General features: G+C 38.0%; 1 protein-coding gene across 1 annotated transcript in view; it reads right to left on the bottom strand.

Moving 5' to 3' along the window:
- The window catches only part of AKT3 (AKT serine/threonine kinase 3), a 332,652-nt gene that overhangs the window by 9,029 nt on the left and 302,295 nt on the right, over positions 1 to 21,328 (bottom strand). The window contains exon 13 of the mRNA XM_061187389.1: positions 560 to 662. Coding sequence (XP_061043372.1) covers positions 560 to 662 — 103 coding nt within the window. The remainder of the gene's footprint in view (positions 1 to 559; positions 663 to 21,328) is intronic.

Raw genomic sequence — 21,328 nt, 5'->3', positions numbered from 1 at the left:
ACATGTGGAATGATTTTAAGTGGTGCATGAATGTATAGTTTTAATAGATATGTAATTTAATTTATAATATCAAAAATTACTAGCAAACCAAATTATGTCTTCACAGATATTATTGCTTAAGACACAGCTAAGTAAAAAAGAGTGATTCAGTTTAAAGTGAATTTAAAAACTACTAAGTAAGCAGGAGACCAGAATTAGCAAAATTTTGAAGGTGGTGTCTGAATGAGCAGTGGGAAACGTGGGAGGTCTTCATTTCAGAAGCCTTTCAGCTGATGTCAAAATAATCTATTAGAGAATACTAAGGAAGGGCTAGTTAGTCTATAATTCAGTCTATAATTCTCAACTCTACAATTTTTCCATATATAATTTTTTTTTACTCAAAAAAACTTTTCTCTTAGCTACCTGTATTTTAGATATTTCCACATTGAAAACCCCATGTTCTTAAATGGAACAGAATAAGTCACTGTGGAATTTGACCTTGAAAATATCCAGTTAAAAAAAATGGCTGTTTTCTTCAATTGCATTAGAACATAATCAATTTCCTTCTAGATTTACTTACACTTTTCAGGTGGTGTTATTGTAATAGTCTGAGCTGTAAATTCTTCATCAAAGTATCTGGTGTCTGTCTCAGATGTTACTTGAGGCTTAAAAGGAGGTACAAGCTGTAAGAAGCAAAAGAGTACTGTCAACAGACTTCAGTTTAGGAAAATTCATTTCTAGGATAAAATTAGAGAGCAAATACTAAATGAATAGTGCAAGAGGCTAGACTGCTCAGTGACTGTGTAAGGTAGATGTGGTATTTGGCTTCACAGTCAAGACCTGGTTGTTCTATATAATATTTGAGGGATTGTGTGAAACAGAATAATTGAGAACCAAAGAACAGGGTGCTTCCATGTCCTGGCTATTGTAAACAGAGCTGCAGTGAACATTGTGGTACATGACTCTTTTTGAATTATGGTTTTCTCAGGGTATATGCCCAGGAGTGGGATTGCTGGGCCATATGGTAGTTCTATTTTTAGTTTTTTAAGGAACCACCTAAGTGTCCATCGACAGATGAATGGATAAAGGAGATGTGGTACATATATACAATAGAATATTACTCAGCCATAAAAAGAAACAAAATTGAGTTATTTGTAGTGAGGTGGATGGACCTAGAGACTGTCATACAGAGTGAAGTAAGTCAGAAAGAGAAAAACAAATACCGTATGCTAACACATATATATGGAATCTAAAAAAAAAATAAAGGTTCTGCAGAACCTAGGGGCAGGACAGGAATAAAGACGCAGATGTAGAGAATGGACTTGAGGACACGAGGAGGGGAAGGTTAAGCTGGGACGAAGTGAGAGAGTGGCATGGACTTATATATACACTACCAAACGTAAAATAGATAGCTAGTGGGAAGCAGCCGCATAGCACAGGGAGATCAGCTGGGTGCTTTGTGACCACCTAGAGGGGTGGGATAGGGAGGGTGGGAGGGAGATGCAAGAGGGAGGAGATATGGGGATATATGTATATGTATAGCTGATTCACTTTGTTATAAAGCAGAAACTAACACACCATTGTAAAGCAATTATACTCCAATAAAGATGTTAAAAAAAAAAAAAGCAAAAAACAAAAAATAGGGTGGGAAGAGGATACTGAAAAGTCTGTCCTAATATTTTTTCCTAGTAGAATACATACAAAACCAATGGATTTGGGCTGCTGAAACAAAATGTAGGCTCTTCCTAGTGCAGGAAAAGCACAACCTTGCTGGCTTTCTGTAGCTCTTCCTGGTGCCTAGCTGAACAGGTTATTATTAAAAGTGCAATTTAATAACATAGTTGTTACCTACACAGTTGTTACATAGATCACAGATTGAGGGCTGCCTCTACACTTGGCAAAGAAATATAACTCTGCTTACTTGAAACCCTCTGGAACAGGGGTTCTTGGCAGCCCCCGAAGTGACGTGCAAACGTTTTGTCCATAGATTTTATCCCGTTCCTCAAAAGGAACCATGACCCAAAAGATTAAGAGTAACTGTTCTAGGGTTGAGAGAACTGGACTCATTCGCCTCTGACCAGCAGCAGGCATGAGGTGGGGGAAAGTCTTGGGGTGCTGAAGATTACAGAAGCCTGAGCCACGTGAACCTCCACTTCCGCTACCTCTGCTGGCTGGGAGGGACAGGAACCAGGAGGGGCTCCTGATTCTCAGGGCTCCAGCCTCACAGGTGAGAGCCTACAGGTTTCTTTTTAACATAGGAAGCCCAGACTCAGGGCATGGAGTCAGAGTGTGTGCTCTGATGAATACCATTCAGATAGAAAAATGGAAAACATAGTGACAGAAATTAGTATATTTTATAAACATTTTACAGAAACAAATACACAACTGGCATCATTCAATGCATTTTCCACTGTTACTGTCACCAAATTTATGTTAAATAACACAAAAATCTTTCAATTATTCTCCAGACAATGTGTTTTTTTAAATTCATGCTATTTTATTTTTTTTACATCTTTATTCGAGTATAATTGCTTTATAATGTTGTGTTAGTTTCTGCTGTACAACAAAGTGAATCAGCTATATGTATACATATATCCCCATATTCCTTCCCTTTTGAGCCTCCCTCCCACCCCTCTAGGTCATCACAAAGCATCAAGCTGATCTCCCTGTGCTATGCAGCAGCTTCCCACTAGCCATCCGTTTTACATTTGGTAGTGTATATACGTCAATGCTACTCTCTCACTTCATCCCGGCTTCCCATCCACCCCGTGTCCTCAAGTAAGTTCTCTACGTCTGAGTCTTTATTCTTGGCCTGCCACTAGGTTCATCAGTACCGTTTTTTTAGATTCCACATATATGCATTAGCATTCGGTATTTGTCTTTCACTTTCTGACTTACCTCACTCTGTATGATAGACTCTAGGTCCATCCACCTCACTACAGATAACTCAATTTTGTTCCTTTTTATGACTGACTAATATTCCACTGTATATATGTGACACATCTTCTTTATCCATTCATCTGTTGAAGGACATTCAGGTTGCTTCCATGTCCTGGCTATTGTAAATAGAGCTGCAATGAACATTTTGGTACATGACTCTTTTTGAATTATGGTTTTCTCAGGGTATATGACCAGTAGTGGGATTGCTGGGTCATATGGTAGTTCTATTTCTAGTTTTTTAAGGAACCTCCATACTGTTCTCCATAGTGGCTGTATCAATTTACATTCCTACCAACAGTGCAAGAGGGTCCCCTTTTCTCCACACCCTCTCCAGCATTTATTGTTGGTAGACTTTTTGATGATGGCCAGTCTGACTGGTGTGAGGTGATACCTCATTGTGGTTTTGATTTGCATTTCTCTAATGATTAGTGATGTTGAGCATCTTTTCATGTGTTTGTTGGCAATCTGCATATCTTCTTTGGAGAAATGTCTACTTAGGTCTTCTGCCCATTTTTGGATTGGGTTGTTTTTTTGATATTGAGCTGCATGAGCTGCTTGTATATTTTGGAGATTAATCCTTTGTCAGTTGCTTCGTTTGCAAATATTTTCCCCCATTCTGAGGGTTGTCTTTTCGTCTTGTTTATGGTTTCCTTTGCTGTGCAAAAGCTTTTAGATTTCATTAGGTCCCATTTGTTTACTTTTGTTTTTATTTCCATTTCTCTAGGAGGTGGGTCAAAAAGGATCTTGCAGTCATTTATGTCATAGAGTGTTCTGCCTATGTTTTCCTCTAAGAGTTTGATAGTGTCTGGCCTTACATTTAGGTCTTTAATCCATTTTGAGTTTATTTTTGTGTACGGTGTTAGGAAGTGTTCTAATTTCATTCATTTATATGTAGCCGTTCAGTTTTCCCAGCACCACTTATTGAAGAAGCTGTCTTTTCTCCATTGTATATTCTTGCCTCCTTTGTCAAAGATAAGGTGACCATATGTGCGTGGGTTTATCTCTGGGCTTTCTATCCTGTTCCACTGATCTATATTTCTGTTTTTGTGCCCCTACCATACTGTCTTGATTACTGTAGCTTTGTAGTATAGTCTGGAGTCAGGGAGCCTGATTCCTCCAGCTCCGTTTTTCTTTCTCAAGATTGCTTTGGCTATTCGGGGTCTTTTGTGTTTCCATACAAATTGTAAAATTTCTTGTTCTAGTTCTGTGAAAAATGCCATTGGTATTTGATAGGGATTGCACTGAATCTTTAGATTGCTTTGGGTAGTACAGTCGTTTTCACAATGTTGATTCTTCCAATCCAAAAACACGGTATATCTCTCCATCTGTTTGTACTGACTTTAATTTCTTTCATCAGTGTCATATAGTTTTCTGCATACAGGTCTTTTGCCTCCTTAGGTAGGTTTATTCTTAGGTATTTTATTCTTTTTGTTGCAATGGTAAATGGCAGTGTTTCCTTAGTTTCTTTTTCAGATTTTTTGTTGTTAGTTATAGGAATACAAGAGATTTCTGTGCATTAATTTTGTATCCAGCTACTTTACCAAATTCATTGATTAACTCTAGTAGTTTTCTGGTGGCATCTTTAGGATTTTCAGACTATGTTTTAGAAAACCAAGGGATGAGCAGAATTAAAAGCATTTTTTCGAAATAAAGGACAACATTTCAGTTTACAGCACATGTTACAAAGCATTTTAAATTTCTTTTCTTTTTAACATTCTTTCTCTATGCCCCCAGTACACAGATATTCTAAAGTCTCTATCATTAGCAATCACTTTTTTGGGAACTGAAACAAATTCAGGTTCCACTGATGAGCTGTAATGGCTGCTAAGGTACCAGAACACGTTTGTAGCTGCTCTGTTAGGATGACTGGAAACAAGCAAGCAGTTCACTCCACTGATGGAAATCTTCCCTCTTCCATTCATTCAAAAGCTCATTCTCACAGTGCTTTGTTTTTCTTCAAGACTTTTCAACATCTGACACATATACACATGCATCACCATTACACCTCCTTCCCAATAAAATATAAGTTCCACAAGAGCAATGATTTTTAAAGTCCCTCACCGGCATCATACACATGCACACAACACCAACAATGATAGTGACTGGAGAATTTTTGGTTTTCCTTTTAGAAAACTGAGGGATAACTGCCTCTCTGGCAGGCAAGTAGGAGACTGGGATTCTGGTTGTGACTTTCTTTCTGATTCACCATTCTACAAACGTTCAAAAAATAGGTCTCATCCTTTCAATAAAAAAAAATTAACCACAAGAAATTCTTCGAGCAGAAATGGGCTTCTATTGGGCATGTGGAGTAGGTCTTGCTTATCTCTGCCCACCCTTCCCATCTGGTTCCTTCTGATGGCAGAAATGTAAATCTTAAATCTGCCTTCAAGTTAGGGGAAAGCTGTTATCTTTTTAGATGAGAGAGAGAATGGTCACCTGAAACTTTAAAAAAACTGAAACAAATCTTTAAACAGTTTTCAAAAGATTACAGGGAGCTTAAACTAGTCTCCATTCAAATGTCATGATACTACATTTACCTGACCTCCTCTCTCAAACAGCTGCCCTCCCCATTACTTTCTATCCTCACACTGCTTTATTTTTCTTTAAAAGACTTTTCAACATCCGACACATACACACCTATATATACACATGCAAAATACATGTGTATTGTCATTACACCTCCTCCCCAGTAAAATATAAGTTCCACAAGGGTAAGTACTTTTAAAGAACAGTTTTATGATTGACATGCAATAAACTGCACACATATCTTAAGAGTGTACAAAAAAAGAGTATACAATTTGATGTTTTGACATATGTATATACCCATCACTTGTAGATATTTTCTCATAACCCTATGTAATCCTGTCCTCTCTTCTATCCCCTTGCAGGCAATAGTTGACCTGCTTTCTGCCATGAGTGATTTGTTTATATTTTCTTGACTTTTACGTATTTGGAATCAAATAGTATGTATTCTTCATCTGGTTTCTTTCACTTAGCATGATTATTTTGACACTCATCCACATCATTGCTTGTATCAATAGCTCATCCATTTTACTGTTGGGTAATATTCCATCATACAGATGTACCTCAATTTGTTTATCCATTCACCTCTCCATGGACTTCTGGGTTGCTTCTAGTTTGGGGCTATAACAAATAAAGCTGCTAGGACTCTTTATGCCCAAGTCTTTCCCAAAGTAGTTGCATTGCTGCATGTTCCTATCAACAGCGAAGAGGAGTCCCAGTTGTTCCACAGTCTTTCCAACATTGTTTTATTCTAATATGTCTTATTCTATATTCTAATATGTGGTGGTATTTCACTATGTTTTAATTTATATTTCTCTAATGAATAATCAATCACCTTTTTCACAAGTTTATTTCTTCTTTGATGAAGTGTCTTCTCAAATATTTGCCCTTTTTTCCCCTTCTCATTAGGTTTAGAGAGTTCTTTATACACTCTGTATGCATGTCCTTTATCAGATTTGTGATTTGTGGCTACTCTCTTCGTTCTCTTATCGGTGACTTTTGAAGAATACACATTCTTAATTTTGATAAAGTCTGATTTATTACTTTTTTTCTATGGATCATGCTTTGCCCTTTTCTAAGAAATCTCTGCATAACCTAATACCACAAAGATTTTTCTCCTGTATGTTCAGAACTATAATACATTTGGAGTTAATTTCATATATACTGCAAATTATTTTTTTAACATGGATGTCCAATTGTTTCAGCACCAATTGAACTATCTTTATACTTTTATTGAAAGTCAATTAACCTTATATATGTGAGTCTCTTTCCAGATTTTCTATTGTGTTATATTGATCTCTGCCCAACTTTATGGTGAATAAAGATGTTACCTGTTCATTAACAAGCTCTCTTGATTTGATTACTGTGAGTTAATAATAAGTCTTGAAGTCAGGCCCTTGACTTGAAGTCTTGAAGGTAGGCCCTCCAACTTCATTTTTTTTGTCAAGTTGTTCTGGCTCTTTTAAGTCCTCTACATTTCATATGAATTTTAGAATCAACCTAATAATTTCTACAGAATAACCTCCTAGGGTCTTGATCAGGTTGTGCTGAATTTATCTATCAATTTTGAGAGAACTAACATCTTAAAAATATTGAGTCTTCTAGATCATGAACACAGTATATCTTTCCATTGCTTTAGGCTGTTTTTAACTTCTCCCAACAATTATTTTAGTTTTCAGTATAAAGGTCTTTCAAATCTTGTCAAAAGCATCCCTAGAAGAGACCTTCAAGATGGCAGAGGAGTAAAGACGTGGAGATCACCTTCTTCCCCAGAAATACATAAAAAATACATCTACATGTGGAACAACTCCTACAGAACACCTACTGAATGCTGGCAGAAGACCTCAGACTTCCCAAAAGGCAAGAAAATCCCCACATACCTGGGTAGGGCAAAAGAAAAAAGAAAGAAAAGAGACAAAAGAATAGGGAACCTCTGGGAGGGAGCCGTGAAGGAGGAAGTTTCCACACACTAGGAAGCCCCTTCACTGGTGGAGACAAGGGGTGGGCAGGGGGGAAGCTTCAGAGCCACGGAGGACAGCGCAGCAACAGGCGTGCAGAGGGCGAAGTGGAGAGATTCCTGCACAAAGGATTGGTGTCAACCAGCACTCACCAACCTGAGACGCTTGTCTGCTCACCCACCGGGGCGGGTGGGGGCTGGGAGCTGAGGCTCGGGTTTCACAGGTCAGATCCCAGGGAGAGGACTGGGGTTGGCTACGTGAATACAGCCTGAAGGGGGCTAGTGCACCACAGCTAGCCAGAAGAGAGTCTGGGAAAAAGTCTGGACCTGCCGGAGAGGCAAGAGACCATTGTTTCAGGGTGCATGAGGCCAGGGCATTCAGAGCACCGCCTAAACGAGCTCCAGAGATGGGTGCGAGCCACGGCTATCAGCTCGGACCCCAGAGGCGGGCATGAACCGCTAACGCTGCTGCCGCTGCCACTAAGAACCCTGTGTGCAACCACAGGTCACTACCCACACCCCCCTGGGAGCCTGTGCAGCCCACCACTGCCAGGGTCCTGTGATCCAAGGACAACTTTCCTGGGAAAACACACAGTGCACCTCAGGCTGTTGCAATGTCACGCTAGCCTCTGCCACCACAAGCTCGCCCCACAATCCAATTATGACTACGGTACCCCTTCCTTTCCCTGGCCTGAGTGAGCAAGAAAGCCCTAATCAGCTGCTGATTTAACCCTCTCCTGTCTGGGCGGGGAACAGACTCCTGAGGGCAGCCTACACACAGAGGCAGGGCCAAAACCAAAGCTGAACCCCAGGAGCTGTGTGAACAAAGAAGAGAAAGGGAAATTTTGCTGTGCAGCCTCAGGAGGAGTGGATTAACTCCCTACAATCAACTTGATAAACCCTGCATCTGTGGAATACCTGAATAGACAACAAATGTTCCCCAAATTGAGGTGGTGGACTTTGGGAGCAACTGTAGATTTAGGGTTTGCTTTCTGCATCTAATTGGTTTCTGGTTTCATTTTTATCTTAGTTTAGTTTTTAGTGCTTAATATCATTGGTGGATTTGTTAATTGGTTTGGTTGCTCTGTTCCTTTTTTAATTTTTAATTTTTTCATTTTTTGGATTTTTTCCCCTTTTTTTCTTTTTGTGAGTGTGTATGTGTATGCTTCCCTGTGTGATTTTGTCTGCTTAGGTTTGCTCTTACCACATGTCCTAGAGTTCCGTCTGTTTTTTTTTTTTTTCTTTTCTTTCTTTCTTCCTTTTCTTCTGAGCCATGTGGCTGGCGGGGTCTTGGTCCTCCGGCCGGGTGTCAGACCAGAGCCTCTGAGGTGGGAGGGCAGAGTCCAGGACACTGGACCACCAGAAACCTCCCAGCCCCACGTGATATCAATTGGCGAGAGCTCTCCCAGAGATCTTCGTCTCAACACTAATACCCAGCTCCACCAACGGCCAGCAAGCTCCAGTGCAGGAGGCCCCATGCCAAAAAACTAGGAAGACAGGAACACAACCCCACCCATTAGCAGAGAGGCTGCCTAAAGTCATACTAAGTTCACAGACACCCCAAAACACACCACCGGATGCAGCCCTGCCCACCAGAAGGACAAGATGCAGCCCCACCCACCAGAACGCAGGTACCAGTCCCCTCCACCAGGAAGCCTACACAAGTCACTGAACCAACCTCACTCACTGGGGGCAGACACCAAAAATAATGGGAACTACGAACCTGCAGCCTGTGAAAAGGAGACCCCAAACACACTAAGTAAAATGACAAGACAGAGAAATATGCAGATGAAGGAGCAAGGTAAAAACACACCAGACCAAATGAATGAAGAGGAAATAGGCAGTCCACCTGAAAAAGGATTCAGAGTAATGATAGTGAAGATGATCCAAAATCTCGGAAATAGAATGGAGAAAATACAAGAAGTGTTTAACAAGGACTGAGAAGAACTAAAGAGCAAACAAACAATGATGAATCAACACAATAAATGAAATTAAAAATACTCTAGAAGGAATCAATAGCAGAATAACTGAGGCAGAAGAATGGATAAGTGACCTGGAAGATAAAAGAGTGGAAATAACTGTCGCAGAGCAGAATAAAGAAAACAGAATGAAAAGAATTGAGGACAGTCTCAGAGGTCTCTGGGACAATATTAAAAGCACCAACATTCAAATTACAGGGGTCCCAGAAGAAGAAGAGAAAAAGAAAGTGCCTGAGAAAATATTTGAAGAGATTATAGTTGAAAACGTCCCTACCATGGGAAAGGAAACAATCAAGTCGAGGAAGCACAGAGAGTTCCATACAGGATAAATCCAAGGAGAAACACGCCAAGACACATATTAATCAAACTATCAAAAATTAAATTCAAAGAAAATATATTAAAAGTAGCAAGGGAAAAGCAACAAATAACATACAAGGGAATCCCCATAAGGTTAACAGCTGATCTTTCAGCAGAAACTCTGCAAGCCAGAAGGGAGTGGCAAGACATATTTAAAGTGATGAAAGGGAAAAATCTACAACCAAGATTACTCTACCCAGCAAGGATCTCATTCAGATTTGACAGAGAAATTAAAACCTTTACAGACAAGCAAAAGTTAAGAAAATTCAGCACCACCAAACTAGCTTTACAACAAATGCTAAAGTAACTTCTCTAGGCAGGAAACACAAAAGAAGGAAAAGACCTACAATAACAAACCCAAAACAATTAAGAAAATGATAATAGGAACATACATATTGATAATTACCATAAATGTAAATGGATTAAATGCTCCAACCAAAACAAACATATTAGCTGAATGGATTCAAAAACAAGACCTGTATATATGCTGTCTACAACAGACCAACTTCAGACCTAGAGACACATACAGACTGAAAGTGAGGGGATGGAAAAAGATATTCCATGAAAATGGAAATCAAAAGGAAGCTGGAGTAGCAATACTCATATCAGACAAAATAGACTTTAAAATAAAGACTATTACAACAGACAAAGAAAGACACTACATAATGATCAAGGGATCAATCCAAGAAGAAGATATAACAATTGTAAATATTTATGTACCTAACATAGGAGCACCTCAATACACAAGGCAAATGCTAACAGCCATAAAGGGGATATTGACAGTAACACAATAATAGTAGAGGACTTTAACACTGTATTTTCACCAATGGGTAGATCATCCCAAATGAAAATAAGTAAGGAAACACAAGCTTTAAAAGTCACATTAGACCAGACGGACTTAATTGATATTTATAGGGCATCCCATCCAAAAACAACAGAATATACTTTCTTCTCAAGTGCTCATGGAACATTCTCCAGGATAGATCATATCATGGGTCACAAATCAAGTGTTGGTACACTTAAGAAAACTGAAATAGTATCAAGTATCTTTTCCAACCACAACGCTATGAGACTAGATACGAATTCAGGAAAAAAACTGTTAAAAATACAAACGCATGGAGGTTAAACAATACGCTACTAAATAACCAAAAGATCACTGAAGAAATTGAAGAGGAAATCAAAAAATAGCTAGAAACAAATGACAATGAAAACACAATGACCCAAAACCTATGGGATGCAGCAAAAGCAGTTGTAAGAGGGAAGTTTACAGCAATATGATCCTACCTCAAGAAACAAAAAACATCTCAAATAAACAACCTAACCTTACACCTAAAGCAATTAGAGAAAGAAGAACAAAAAACCTCCAAAGTTAGCAAAAGGAAAGAAATCATAAAGATCAGATCAGAAATAAATGAAAAAGAAATAAAGGAAACCATAGCAAAGATCAATAAAACTAAAAGCTGGTTCTTTGAGAAGGTAAACAAAATTGATAAACCATTAGCCAGACTCATCAAGAAAAAAAGGGAGAAGACTCAGTCAACAGAATTAGAAATGAAAAAGGAGAAGTAACAACTGACACTGCAGAAATACAAAGGATCATGAGAGACTACTACAAAAAACTATATGCCAGTAAAATGGACAACCTGGAAGAAATGGACAAATTCTTAGAAAAGTACAACCTTCGAAGACTGAACCAGGAAGAAATAGAAAATATGAACAGACCAATCACAAGCACTGAAATTGAAACTGTGATTAAAAATCTTCCAACAAACAAAAGCCTAGGATCAGATGGTTTCCCAGGTGAATTCTATCAAACATTTAGAGAAGAGCTAACACCTATCCTTCTCAAACTCTTCCAAAATATAGCAGAGGGAAGAACACTCCAAAACTCATTCTATGAGGCCATCACCCTGATACCAAAACCAGACAGAGATGCCACACACACACACACACACACAAACTACAGGCCAATATCACTGATGAACATAGATGCAAAGATCCTCAACAAAATACTGGCAAACAGAATCCAAAAGTACATTAAAAGGATCATACACCATGATCAAGTGGGGTTTATCCCAGGAATGCAAGGATTCTTCAATATATGTAAATCAATCAATGTGATACACTATATTAATGAACTGAAGGATAAAAACCATATGATCATCTCAATAGATGCAAAAAAGCTTTTGACAAAATGCAACACTGATTTATGATAAAAACCCTCCAGAAAGTGGGCATAAAGGGAACCTACCTCAACATAATAAAGGCCATATATGACAAACCCACAGCCAACATCATTCTCAGTGGTGAAAAACTGAAAGCATTTCCTCTAAGATCAGGAACAAGAAAAGGTTGCCCGCTCTCACCACTATTATTCAACATAGTTTTGGAAGTTTTAGCCACAGCAATCAGAGAAGAAAGAGAAATAAAAGGAATCCAAATCAGAAAAGAAGTAAAACTATCACTGTTTGCAGATGGCATGATACTGTACACGGAGAATCCTAAAGATGCTACCAGAAAACTACCAGAGCTAATCAATAAATTTTGTAAAGTAGCAGGATACAAAATTAATGCACAGAAATCTCTTGTATTCCTATAACTAACAATGAAAAATCTGAAAAAGAAACTAAGGAAACACTGCCATTTACCATTGCAACAAAAGGAATAAAATACCTAAGTATAAACCTACCTAAGGAGGCAAAAGACCTGTATGCAGAAAACTATATGACACTGATGAAAGAAATTAAAGACAGTACAAACAGATGGAGAGATATACTGTTTTTTTGGATTGGAAGAATCAACATTGTGAAAACGACTGTACTACCCAAGCAATCTAAAGATTCAGTGCAATCCGTATCAAATACCAATGGCATTTTCCACAGAACTAGAACAAGAAATTTTACAATTTGTATGGAAACACAAAAGACCCCGAATAGCCAAAGCAATCTTGAGAAAGAAAAACGGAGCTGGAGGAATCAGGCTCCCTGACTCCAGACTATACTACAAAGCTACAGTAATCAAGACAGTATGGTAGGGGCACAAAAACAGAAATATAGATCAGTGGAACAGGATAGAAAGCCCAGAGATAAACCCACGCACATATGGTCACCTTATCTTTGACAAAGGAGGCAAGAATATACAATGGAGAAAAGACAGCTTCTTCAATAAGTGGTGCTGGGAAAACTGAATGGCTACATATAAATGAATGAAATTAGAACACTTCCTAACACCGTACACAAAAATAAACTCAAAATGGATTAAAGACCTAAATGTAAGGCCAGACACTATCAAACTCTTAGAGGAAAACATAGGCAGAACACTCTATGACATAAATGACTGCAAGATCCTTTTTGACCCACCTAGGGAAATGGAAATAAAAACAAAAATAAACAAATGCGACCTAATGAAACTTAAAAGCTTTTGCACAGCAAAGGAAACCATAAACAAGACGAAAAGACAACCCTCAGAATGGGGGAAAATATTTGCAAACGAAGCAACTGACAAAGGATTAACCTCCGTAATATACAAGCAACTCATGCAGCTCAATATCAAAAAAACAAAAAACCCAATCCAAGAATGGGCAGAAGACCTAAATAGACATTTCTCTGAAGAATATATACAGATTGCCAACAAACACATGAAAAGATGCTCAACATCACCAATCATTAGAGAAATGCAAATCAAAATCACAGGGAGGTATCACCTTACAGCAGTCAGAATGGCCATCATTAAAGTATCTACAAACAATAAATGCTGGAGAGGGTGTGGAGAAAAGGGAACCCTCTTGCACTGTTGGTGGGAATGTATATCGATACAGCCACTATGGAGAACAGTATGGAGCTTCCTTAAAAAACTAAAAATAGAACTACCATATGACCCAGCAATCCCACTACTGGGCATATACCCTGAGAAAATCATAATTCAAAAAGAGACATGTACCACAATGTTCACTGCAACACTATTTACAATAGCTAGGACATGGAACCAACCTAAATGTCCATGGACAGATGAATGGATAAAGAAGATGTGGCACATATATACAATGGATTATTACTCGGCCATAAAAAGCAATGAAATTGAGTTATTTGTAGTGAGGTGGATGGACCTATAGTCTGTCATACAGAGTGAAGTAAGTCAGAAAGAGAAAAACAAATACTGTATGCTAATACATACATATGGAATCTAAAAAAAATATGGTTCTGATGAACCTAGGGGCAGGATAGGAATAAAGATGCAGACGTAGAGAATGGACTTGAGGACATGGGGAGGGGGAAGGGTAAGCTGGGATAAAGTGAGAGAGTAGCATTGACATATGTACACTACCAAATGTAAAATAGCTAGCTAGTGGGAAGCAGCTGCATAGCACAGGGAGATCGGCTAGGTGCTTTGTGACCACCTAGAGGGGTGGAATAGGGAGAGTGGGAGGGAGGCACAAGAGGGAGTGTATGTGGGGATATATGCATACATATAGCTGATTCACTGTGTTATACAGCAGAAACTAACACAACACTGTAAAGCAATTATACTCCAGTAAAGTAAATTATACTCCAGTATATACTCCATTATACTTTTTTTCTTTAAAAAAAGAAAAGTAGAGGGCAGGGGGCAAGATGGTGGAAGAGTAAGACGCGAAGATCACCTTCCTTTCCACAGATACATTAGAAATACATCTACACATGGAACTGCTCCTACAGAACACCCACTGAACGCTGGCAGAAGACGTCAGACCTCCCAAAAGGCAAGAAACTCCCCACGTACTTGGCCGTGTGGATGAAAGGCTCTTGGTACTCCAGCCAGGCATCAGGGCTGTGCCTCTGAGGTGGGAGAGACAACTTCAGGACACTGGTCCACAAGAGACCTTCCAGCTCCACGTAATACCAAATGGCGAAAATCTCTCAGAGATCTCCATCTCAACATCAAGACCCAGCTTCACTCAATGACCAGCAAGCTACAGTGCTGGACACCCTATGCCAAACAACTAGCAAGACAGGAACACAGCCCCATCCATTAACAGAGAGGCTGCCTAAAATCATAATAAGGCCACAGACACCCCAAAACACACCACCAGACGTGGACCTGCCCACTAGAAAGACAAGATCCAGCCTCATCCACCAGAACACAGGCACTAGTCCCCTCCACCAGGAAGCCTACACAACCCACTGAACCAACCTTAGCTACTGGGGACAGATACCAAAAACAACGGGAACTACGAACCTGCAGCCTGTGAAAAGGAGACCCAAAACACAGTAAGAGAAGCAAAATGAGAAGACAGAAAAACACACAGCAGATGAAGGAGCAGGGTCAAAACACACCAGACCTAACAAATGAAGAGGAAATAGGTAGTCTACCTGAAAAAGAATTCAGAATAATGATAGTAAGGATGATCCAAAATCTTGGAAATAGAATAGACAAAATGCAAGAAACATTTAACAAGGACAAAGAAGAACTAAAGAGGAACCAAGCAATGATGAAGAACACAATAAATGAAATTAAAAATACTCTAGACGGGATTAATAGCAGAATAACTGAGGCAGAAGAACGGATAAGTGACCTGGAAGATAAAATGGTGGAAATAACTACTGCAGAGCAGAATAAAGTAAAAAGAATGAAAAGAACTGAGGACAGTCTCAGAGACCTCTGGGACAACATTAAACGCACCAATATTCGAATTATAGGGGTCCCAGAAGAAGAAGAGAAAAAGAAAGGGACTGAGAAAATATTTGAAGAGATTATAGTTGAAAACTTCCCTAATATGGGAAAGGAAATAGTTAATCAAGTCCTGGAAGCACAGAGAGTCCCATACAGGATAAATCCAAGGAGAAACACGTCAAGACACATATTAATCAAACTATCAAAAATTAAATATAAAGAAAACATATTAAAAGCAGCAAGGGAAAAACAACAAATAACACACAAGGGAATCCCCATAAGGTTAACAGCTGATCTTTCAGCAGAAACTCTGCAAGCCAGAAGGGAGTGGCAGGATATACTTAAAGTGATGAAGGAGAAAAACCTACAACCAAGATTACTCTACCCAGCAGGGATCTCATTCAGATTTGATGGAGAAATTAAAACCTTTACAGACAAGCAAAAGCTGAGAGTTCAGCACCACCAAACCAGCTTTACAACAAATGCTAAAGGAACTTCTCTAGGCAAGAAACACAAGAGAAGGAAAATACCTACAATAACAAACCCAAAACATTTAAGAAAATGGGAATAGGAACATACATATCGATAATTACCTTAAATGTAAATGGATTAAATGCTCCCACCAAAAGACACAGACTGGCTGAATGGATACAAAAACAAGACCCATATATACGCTGTCTACAAGAGACCCACTTCAGACCTAGAGACACATACAGATGAAAGTGAGGGGATGGAAAAAGATATTCCATGCAAATGGAAATCAAAAGAAAGCCGGAGTAGCAATTCTCATATCAGACAAAATAGACTTTAAAATAAAGACTATTACAAGAGACAAAGAAGGACACTATATAATGATCAAGGGATCGATCCAAGAGGAAGGTATAACAATTGTAAATATTTATGCACCCAACATAGGAGCACCTTAATACATAAGGAAAATACTAACAGCCATAAAAGGGGAAATCGACAGCAACACAATCGTAGTAGGGGACTTTAACACCCCACTTTCACCAACGGACAGATCATCCAAAATGAAAATAAATAAGGAAACACAAGCTTTAAATGATACATTAAACAAGATGGACTTAATTGATATTTATAGGACATTCCACCCAAAAACAACAGAATACACATTTTTCTCAAGTGCTCATGGAACATTCTCCAGGATAGATCATATCTTGGGTCACAAATCAAGCCTTGGTAAATTTAAGAAAATTGAAATCGTATCAAGTATCTTTTCCAACCACAACGCTATGAGACTAGATATCAATTACAGGAAAAGATCTGTAAAAAATACAAACACATGGAGGCTACACAATACACTACTTAATAACGAAGTGATCACTGAAGAAATCAAAGGGGAAATCAAAAAATACCTAGAAACAAATGACAATGGAGACACGACGACCCAAAACCTATGGGATGCAGCAAAAGCAGTGCTAAGAGGGAAGTTTATAGCAATACAAGCCTACCTCAAGAAACAGGAAACGTCTCGAATAAACAACCTAACCTTGCACCTAAAGCAATTAGAGAAAGAAGAACAAAAAAACCCCAAAGCTAGCAGAAGGAAAGAAATCATAAAGATCAGATCAGAAATAAATGAAAAAGAAATGAAGGAGACAATAGCGAAGATCAATAAAACTAAAACCTGGTTCTTTGAGAAGATAAACAAAATTGATAAACCATTAGCCAGACGCATCAAGAGAAAAAGAGAGAAGACTCAAATCAATAAAATTAGAAATGAAAAAGGAGAGGTAACCACTGACACTGCAGAAATACAAACAATCATGAGAGATTACTACAAGCAACTCTATGCCAATAAAATGGACAACCTGGAAGAAATGGACAGATTCTTAGAAATGCACAACCTGCCGAGACTGAACCAGGAAGAAATAGAAAATATGAAGAGACCAATCACAAGCACTGAAATTGAAACTGTGATTAAAAATCTTCCAACAAACAAAAGCCCAGGACCAGATGGCTTCACAGGCGAATTCTATCAAACATTTAGAGAAGAGCTAACACCTATCCTTCTCAAACTCTTCCAAAATATTGCAGAGGGAGGAACACTCCCAAACTCATTCTACGAGGCCACCATCACCCTGATACCAAAACCAGACAAAGATGTCACAAAGAAAGAAAACTACAGGCCAATATCACTGATGAACATAGATGCAAAAATCCTCAACAAAATACTAGCAAACAGAATCCAACAGCAGATTAAAAGGATCATACACCATGATCAAGTGGGGTTTATTCCAGGAATGCAAGGATTCTTCAATATACGCAAATCAATCAACGTGATACATCATATTAACAAATTGAAGGAGAAAGCTTTCGACAAAATTCAACACCCATTTATGATAAAAGCCCTGCAGAAAGTAGGCATAGAGGGAACTTTCCTCCACATAATAAAGGCCATATATGACAAACCCACAGCCAACATTGTCCTCAATGGTGAAAAACTGAAACCATTTCCACTAAGATCAGGAACAAGACAAGGTTGCCCACTCTCACCACTATTATTCAACATAGTTTTGGAAGTGTTAGCCACAGCAATCAGAGAAGAAAGAGAAATAAATGGAATCCAAATCAGAAAAGAAGAAGTAAAGCTGTCACTGTTTGCAGATGACATGATACTATACATAGAGAATCCTAAAGATGCTACCAGAAAACTACTAGAGCTAATCAATGAATTTGGTAAAGTAGCAGGATACAAAATTAATGCACAGAAATCTCTTGCATTCCTGTACACTAATGATGAAAAATCTGAAAGTGAAATTAAGAAAACACTCCCGTTTACCATTGCAACAAAAAGAATAAAATATCTAGGAATAAACCTACCTAAGGAGACAAAAGACCTGTATGCAGAAAATTATAAGACAGTGATGAAAGAAATTAAAGATGATACAAATAGATGGAGAGATATACCATGTTCTTGGATTGGAAGAATCAACATTGTGAAAATGACTCTACTATCCAAAGCAATCTACAGATTCAATGCAATCCCTATCAAACTACAACTGGCATTTTTCACAGAACTAGAACAAAAAATTTCACAATTTGTATGGAAACACAAAAGACCCCTAATAGCCAAAGCAATCTTGAGAACGAAAAATGGAGCTGGAGGAATCAGGCTCCCTGACTTCAGACTATATTACAAAGCTACAATAATCAAGACAGTTTGGTACTGGCACAAAAACAGAAATATAGATCAATGGAACAGGATAGAAAGCCCAGAGATAAACCCACGCACATATGGTCACCTTATCTTTGATAAAGGAGGCAAGCATATACAGTGGAGAAAAGACAGCCTCTTCAATAAGTGGTACTGGGAAAATTGGACAGGTACATGTAAAAGTATGAAATTAGAACACTCCCTGACACCATACACAAAAATAAACTCAAAATGGATTAAAGACCTAAGTGTAAGGCCAGACACTATCAAACTCTTAGAGGAAAACATAGGCAGAACACTCTATGACATAAATCACAGCAAGATCCTTTTTGACCCAGCTCCTAGAGAAATGGAAATAAAAACACAAATAAACAAATGGGACCTAATGAAACTTAAAAGCTTTTGCACAGCAAAGGAAACCATAAACAAGACCAAAAGACAACCCTCAGAATGGGAGAAAATATTTGCAAATGAAGCAACTGACAAAGGATTAATCTCCAAGATTTACAAGCAGCTCAAGCAGCTCAATAACAAAAAAACAAACAACCCAATCCAAAAATGGGCAGAAGACCTAAATAGACATTTCTCCAAAGAAGATATACAGATTGCCAACAGACACATGAAAGAATGCTCAACATCATTAATCATTAGAGAAATGCAAATCAAAACTACAATGAGATATCATCTCACACTGGTCAGAATGGCCATCATCAAAAAATCTAGAAACAATAAATGCTGGAGAGGGTGTGGAGAAAAGGGAACACTCTTGCACTGTTGGTGGGAATGTAAATTGATACAGCCACTATGGAGAACAGTATGGAGGTTCCTTAAAAAACTAGAAATAGAACTACCATACGACCCAGCAATCCCACTACTGGGCATATACCCTGAGAAAACCATAATTCAAAAAGACTCATGTACCAAAATGTTCATTGCAGCTCTATTTACAATAGCCAGGACATGGAAGCAACTTAAGTGCCCATCATTGGATGAATGGATAAAGAAGATGTGGCACATATATACAATGGAATATTACTCAGCCATAAAAAGAAATGAAATGGAGGTATTTGTAGTGAAGTGGATGGAGTTAGAGTCTGTCATACAGAGTGAAGTAAGTCAGAAAGAGAAAAACAAATACAGTATGCTAACACATATATATGGAATCTAAGGGAAAATAAAGGTCATGAAGAACCTAGTGGCAAGACGGGAATAAAGACACAGACCTACTAGAGAATGGACTTGAGGATATGGGGAGGGGGAGGGGTAAGATGTGACAGGGTGAGAGAGTGGCATAGACATATATACACTACTAAATGTAAAATAGATAGCTAGTGGGAAGCAGCCGCATAGCACAGGGAGATCAGCTCGGTGTTTTGTGACCACCTAGAGGGGTGGGATAGGGAGGGTGGGAGGGAGGGAGATGCAAGAAGGAAGAGATATGTGAACATATGTATATGTATAACTGATTCATTTTGTTATAAAGCAGAAACTAACACACCATTGTAAAGCAATTATACTCCAATAAAGATGTTTAAAAAAAAAAAAAGTATCGCTAAGTATTTCACATTTCTGTTGTTATCATAAGTAATATTTTTATTCATTTCCACTTTGGATTGTTGCTGCTGTATAAAATTACAGTTCTTTTTATATCCTGAACTCTATATATTCATCTTGTATCAAGTACACCCATGGGTTAAACTTTAGTAGCTTTTTTATAGATTCCATCTGATTTTCTACATATATATGCATTTTAAATTCATTTTCTTGCCTTACCTTACTAGAACCTCCAGTACAATGGTGAACAGAGTGAACATTTTTGCCTTGTGAAACCATTCAGTGTTTCTTCATTAAGATATTTAATATAGGTTTTCCATAGATGTTGTTTATCAGGTTAAAAAAGTTTCCTATTCCAGGTTTAATGGGAGTATTTTTGTTTGCTTGCTTTTTGGCTTAAATCAAAAATGGATGTTAGATTTGTTTTGAATGCTTCTTTTCCTGCATCCATTGAGATAAATGTGTATTTTTTCAGTCTATTAATATGATAAATTATAGTGATTTATTGAATATTAAAACAACCTTGTATTCCTGGAATAAACCCCACCTGGTTAAGATGTGCTATTGTTTAAAAAATCTTTTTTGGGGCTTAATTTGCTACAATCATGTTAAGTGTTTTTTCTACATATATGTCTATTAAGGAAATTTGTTTATAGTTTTCTTTTCTTGTACTATCTTTTGCCTGCGGGTAGCAGATTAAGCTAGCCCCAGAGAATGAATTAGGAAATATTCCCTAATATTCAATTTTGCAAAAGAACTTGTATAGCACTGATACTATTTCTTACTTAAACGTTCAGTGGAATTCATTGGTGAAGCCACATGGGTCTGGAGTCTTCTTTGTGAGAAGGGTTTTGACTACAAATATAACTTCTTTAACACACACAAAGCTATTCATGATTATCTCTTTTGCTTTGGCAGTTTGTGTCTTTCAAGGAATTTGTCCATTTCAGCAAAATTGTTGAATTTATTGACAAAGGTTTTCATAATATTTCCTTTATACCATTTAAAACCCATAAAATCTGTAGTAAAGTCACCTCTCTCATTCATAATATTAATAATTTTCTCCTCACTTTTTTGTTAAATTTTGTTAGAAATTTATCAGTCTTCTAAAAAATACTAGCTTTTCTTTTCATTCATTTTCTCTATTATTTTTCTGCTTTCTATTTCATTGACTGCTGTCCCAATCTTTATTATTTCCTTTCTCCTACTTAC

This window comes from Eubalaena glacialis, chromosome 3 (genome assembly GCF_028564815.1).
Source record: "Eubalaena glacialis isolate mEubGla1 chromosome 3, mEubGla1.1.hap2.+ XY, whole genome shotgun sequence".
Classification (NCBI taxonomy): Eukaryota; Metazoa; Chordata; class Mammalia; order Artiodactyla; family Balaenidae; genus Eubalaena; species Eubalaena glacialis.
The sequence above is the reverse complement of the archived record's forward strand: the minus strand, read 5'-3'. Positions and strand labels throughout refer to the sequence as shown.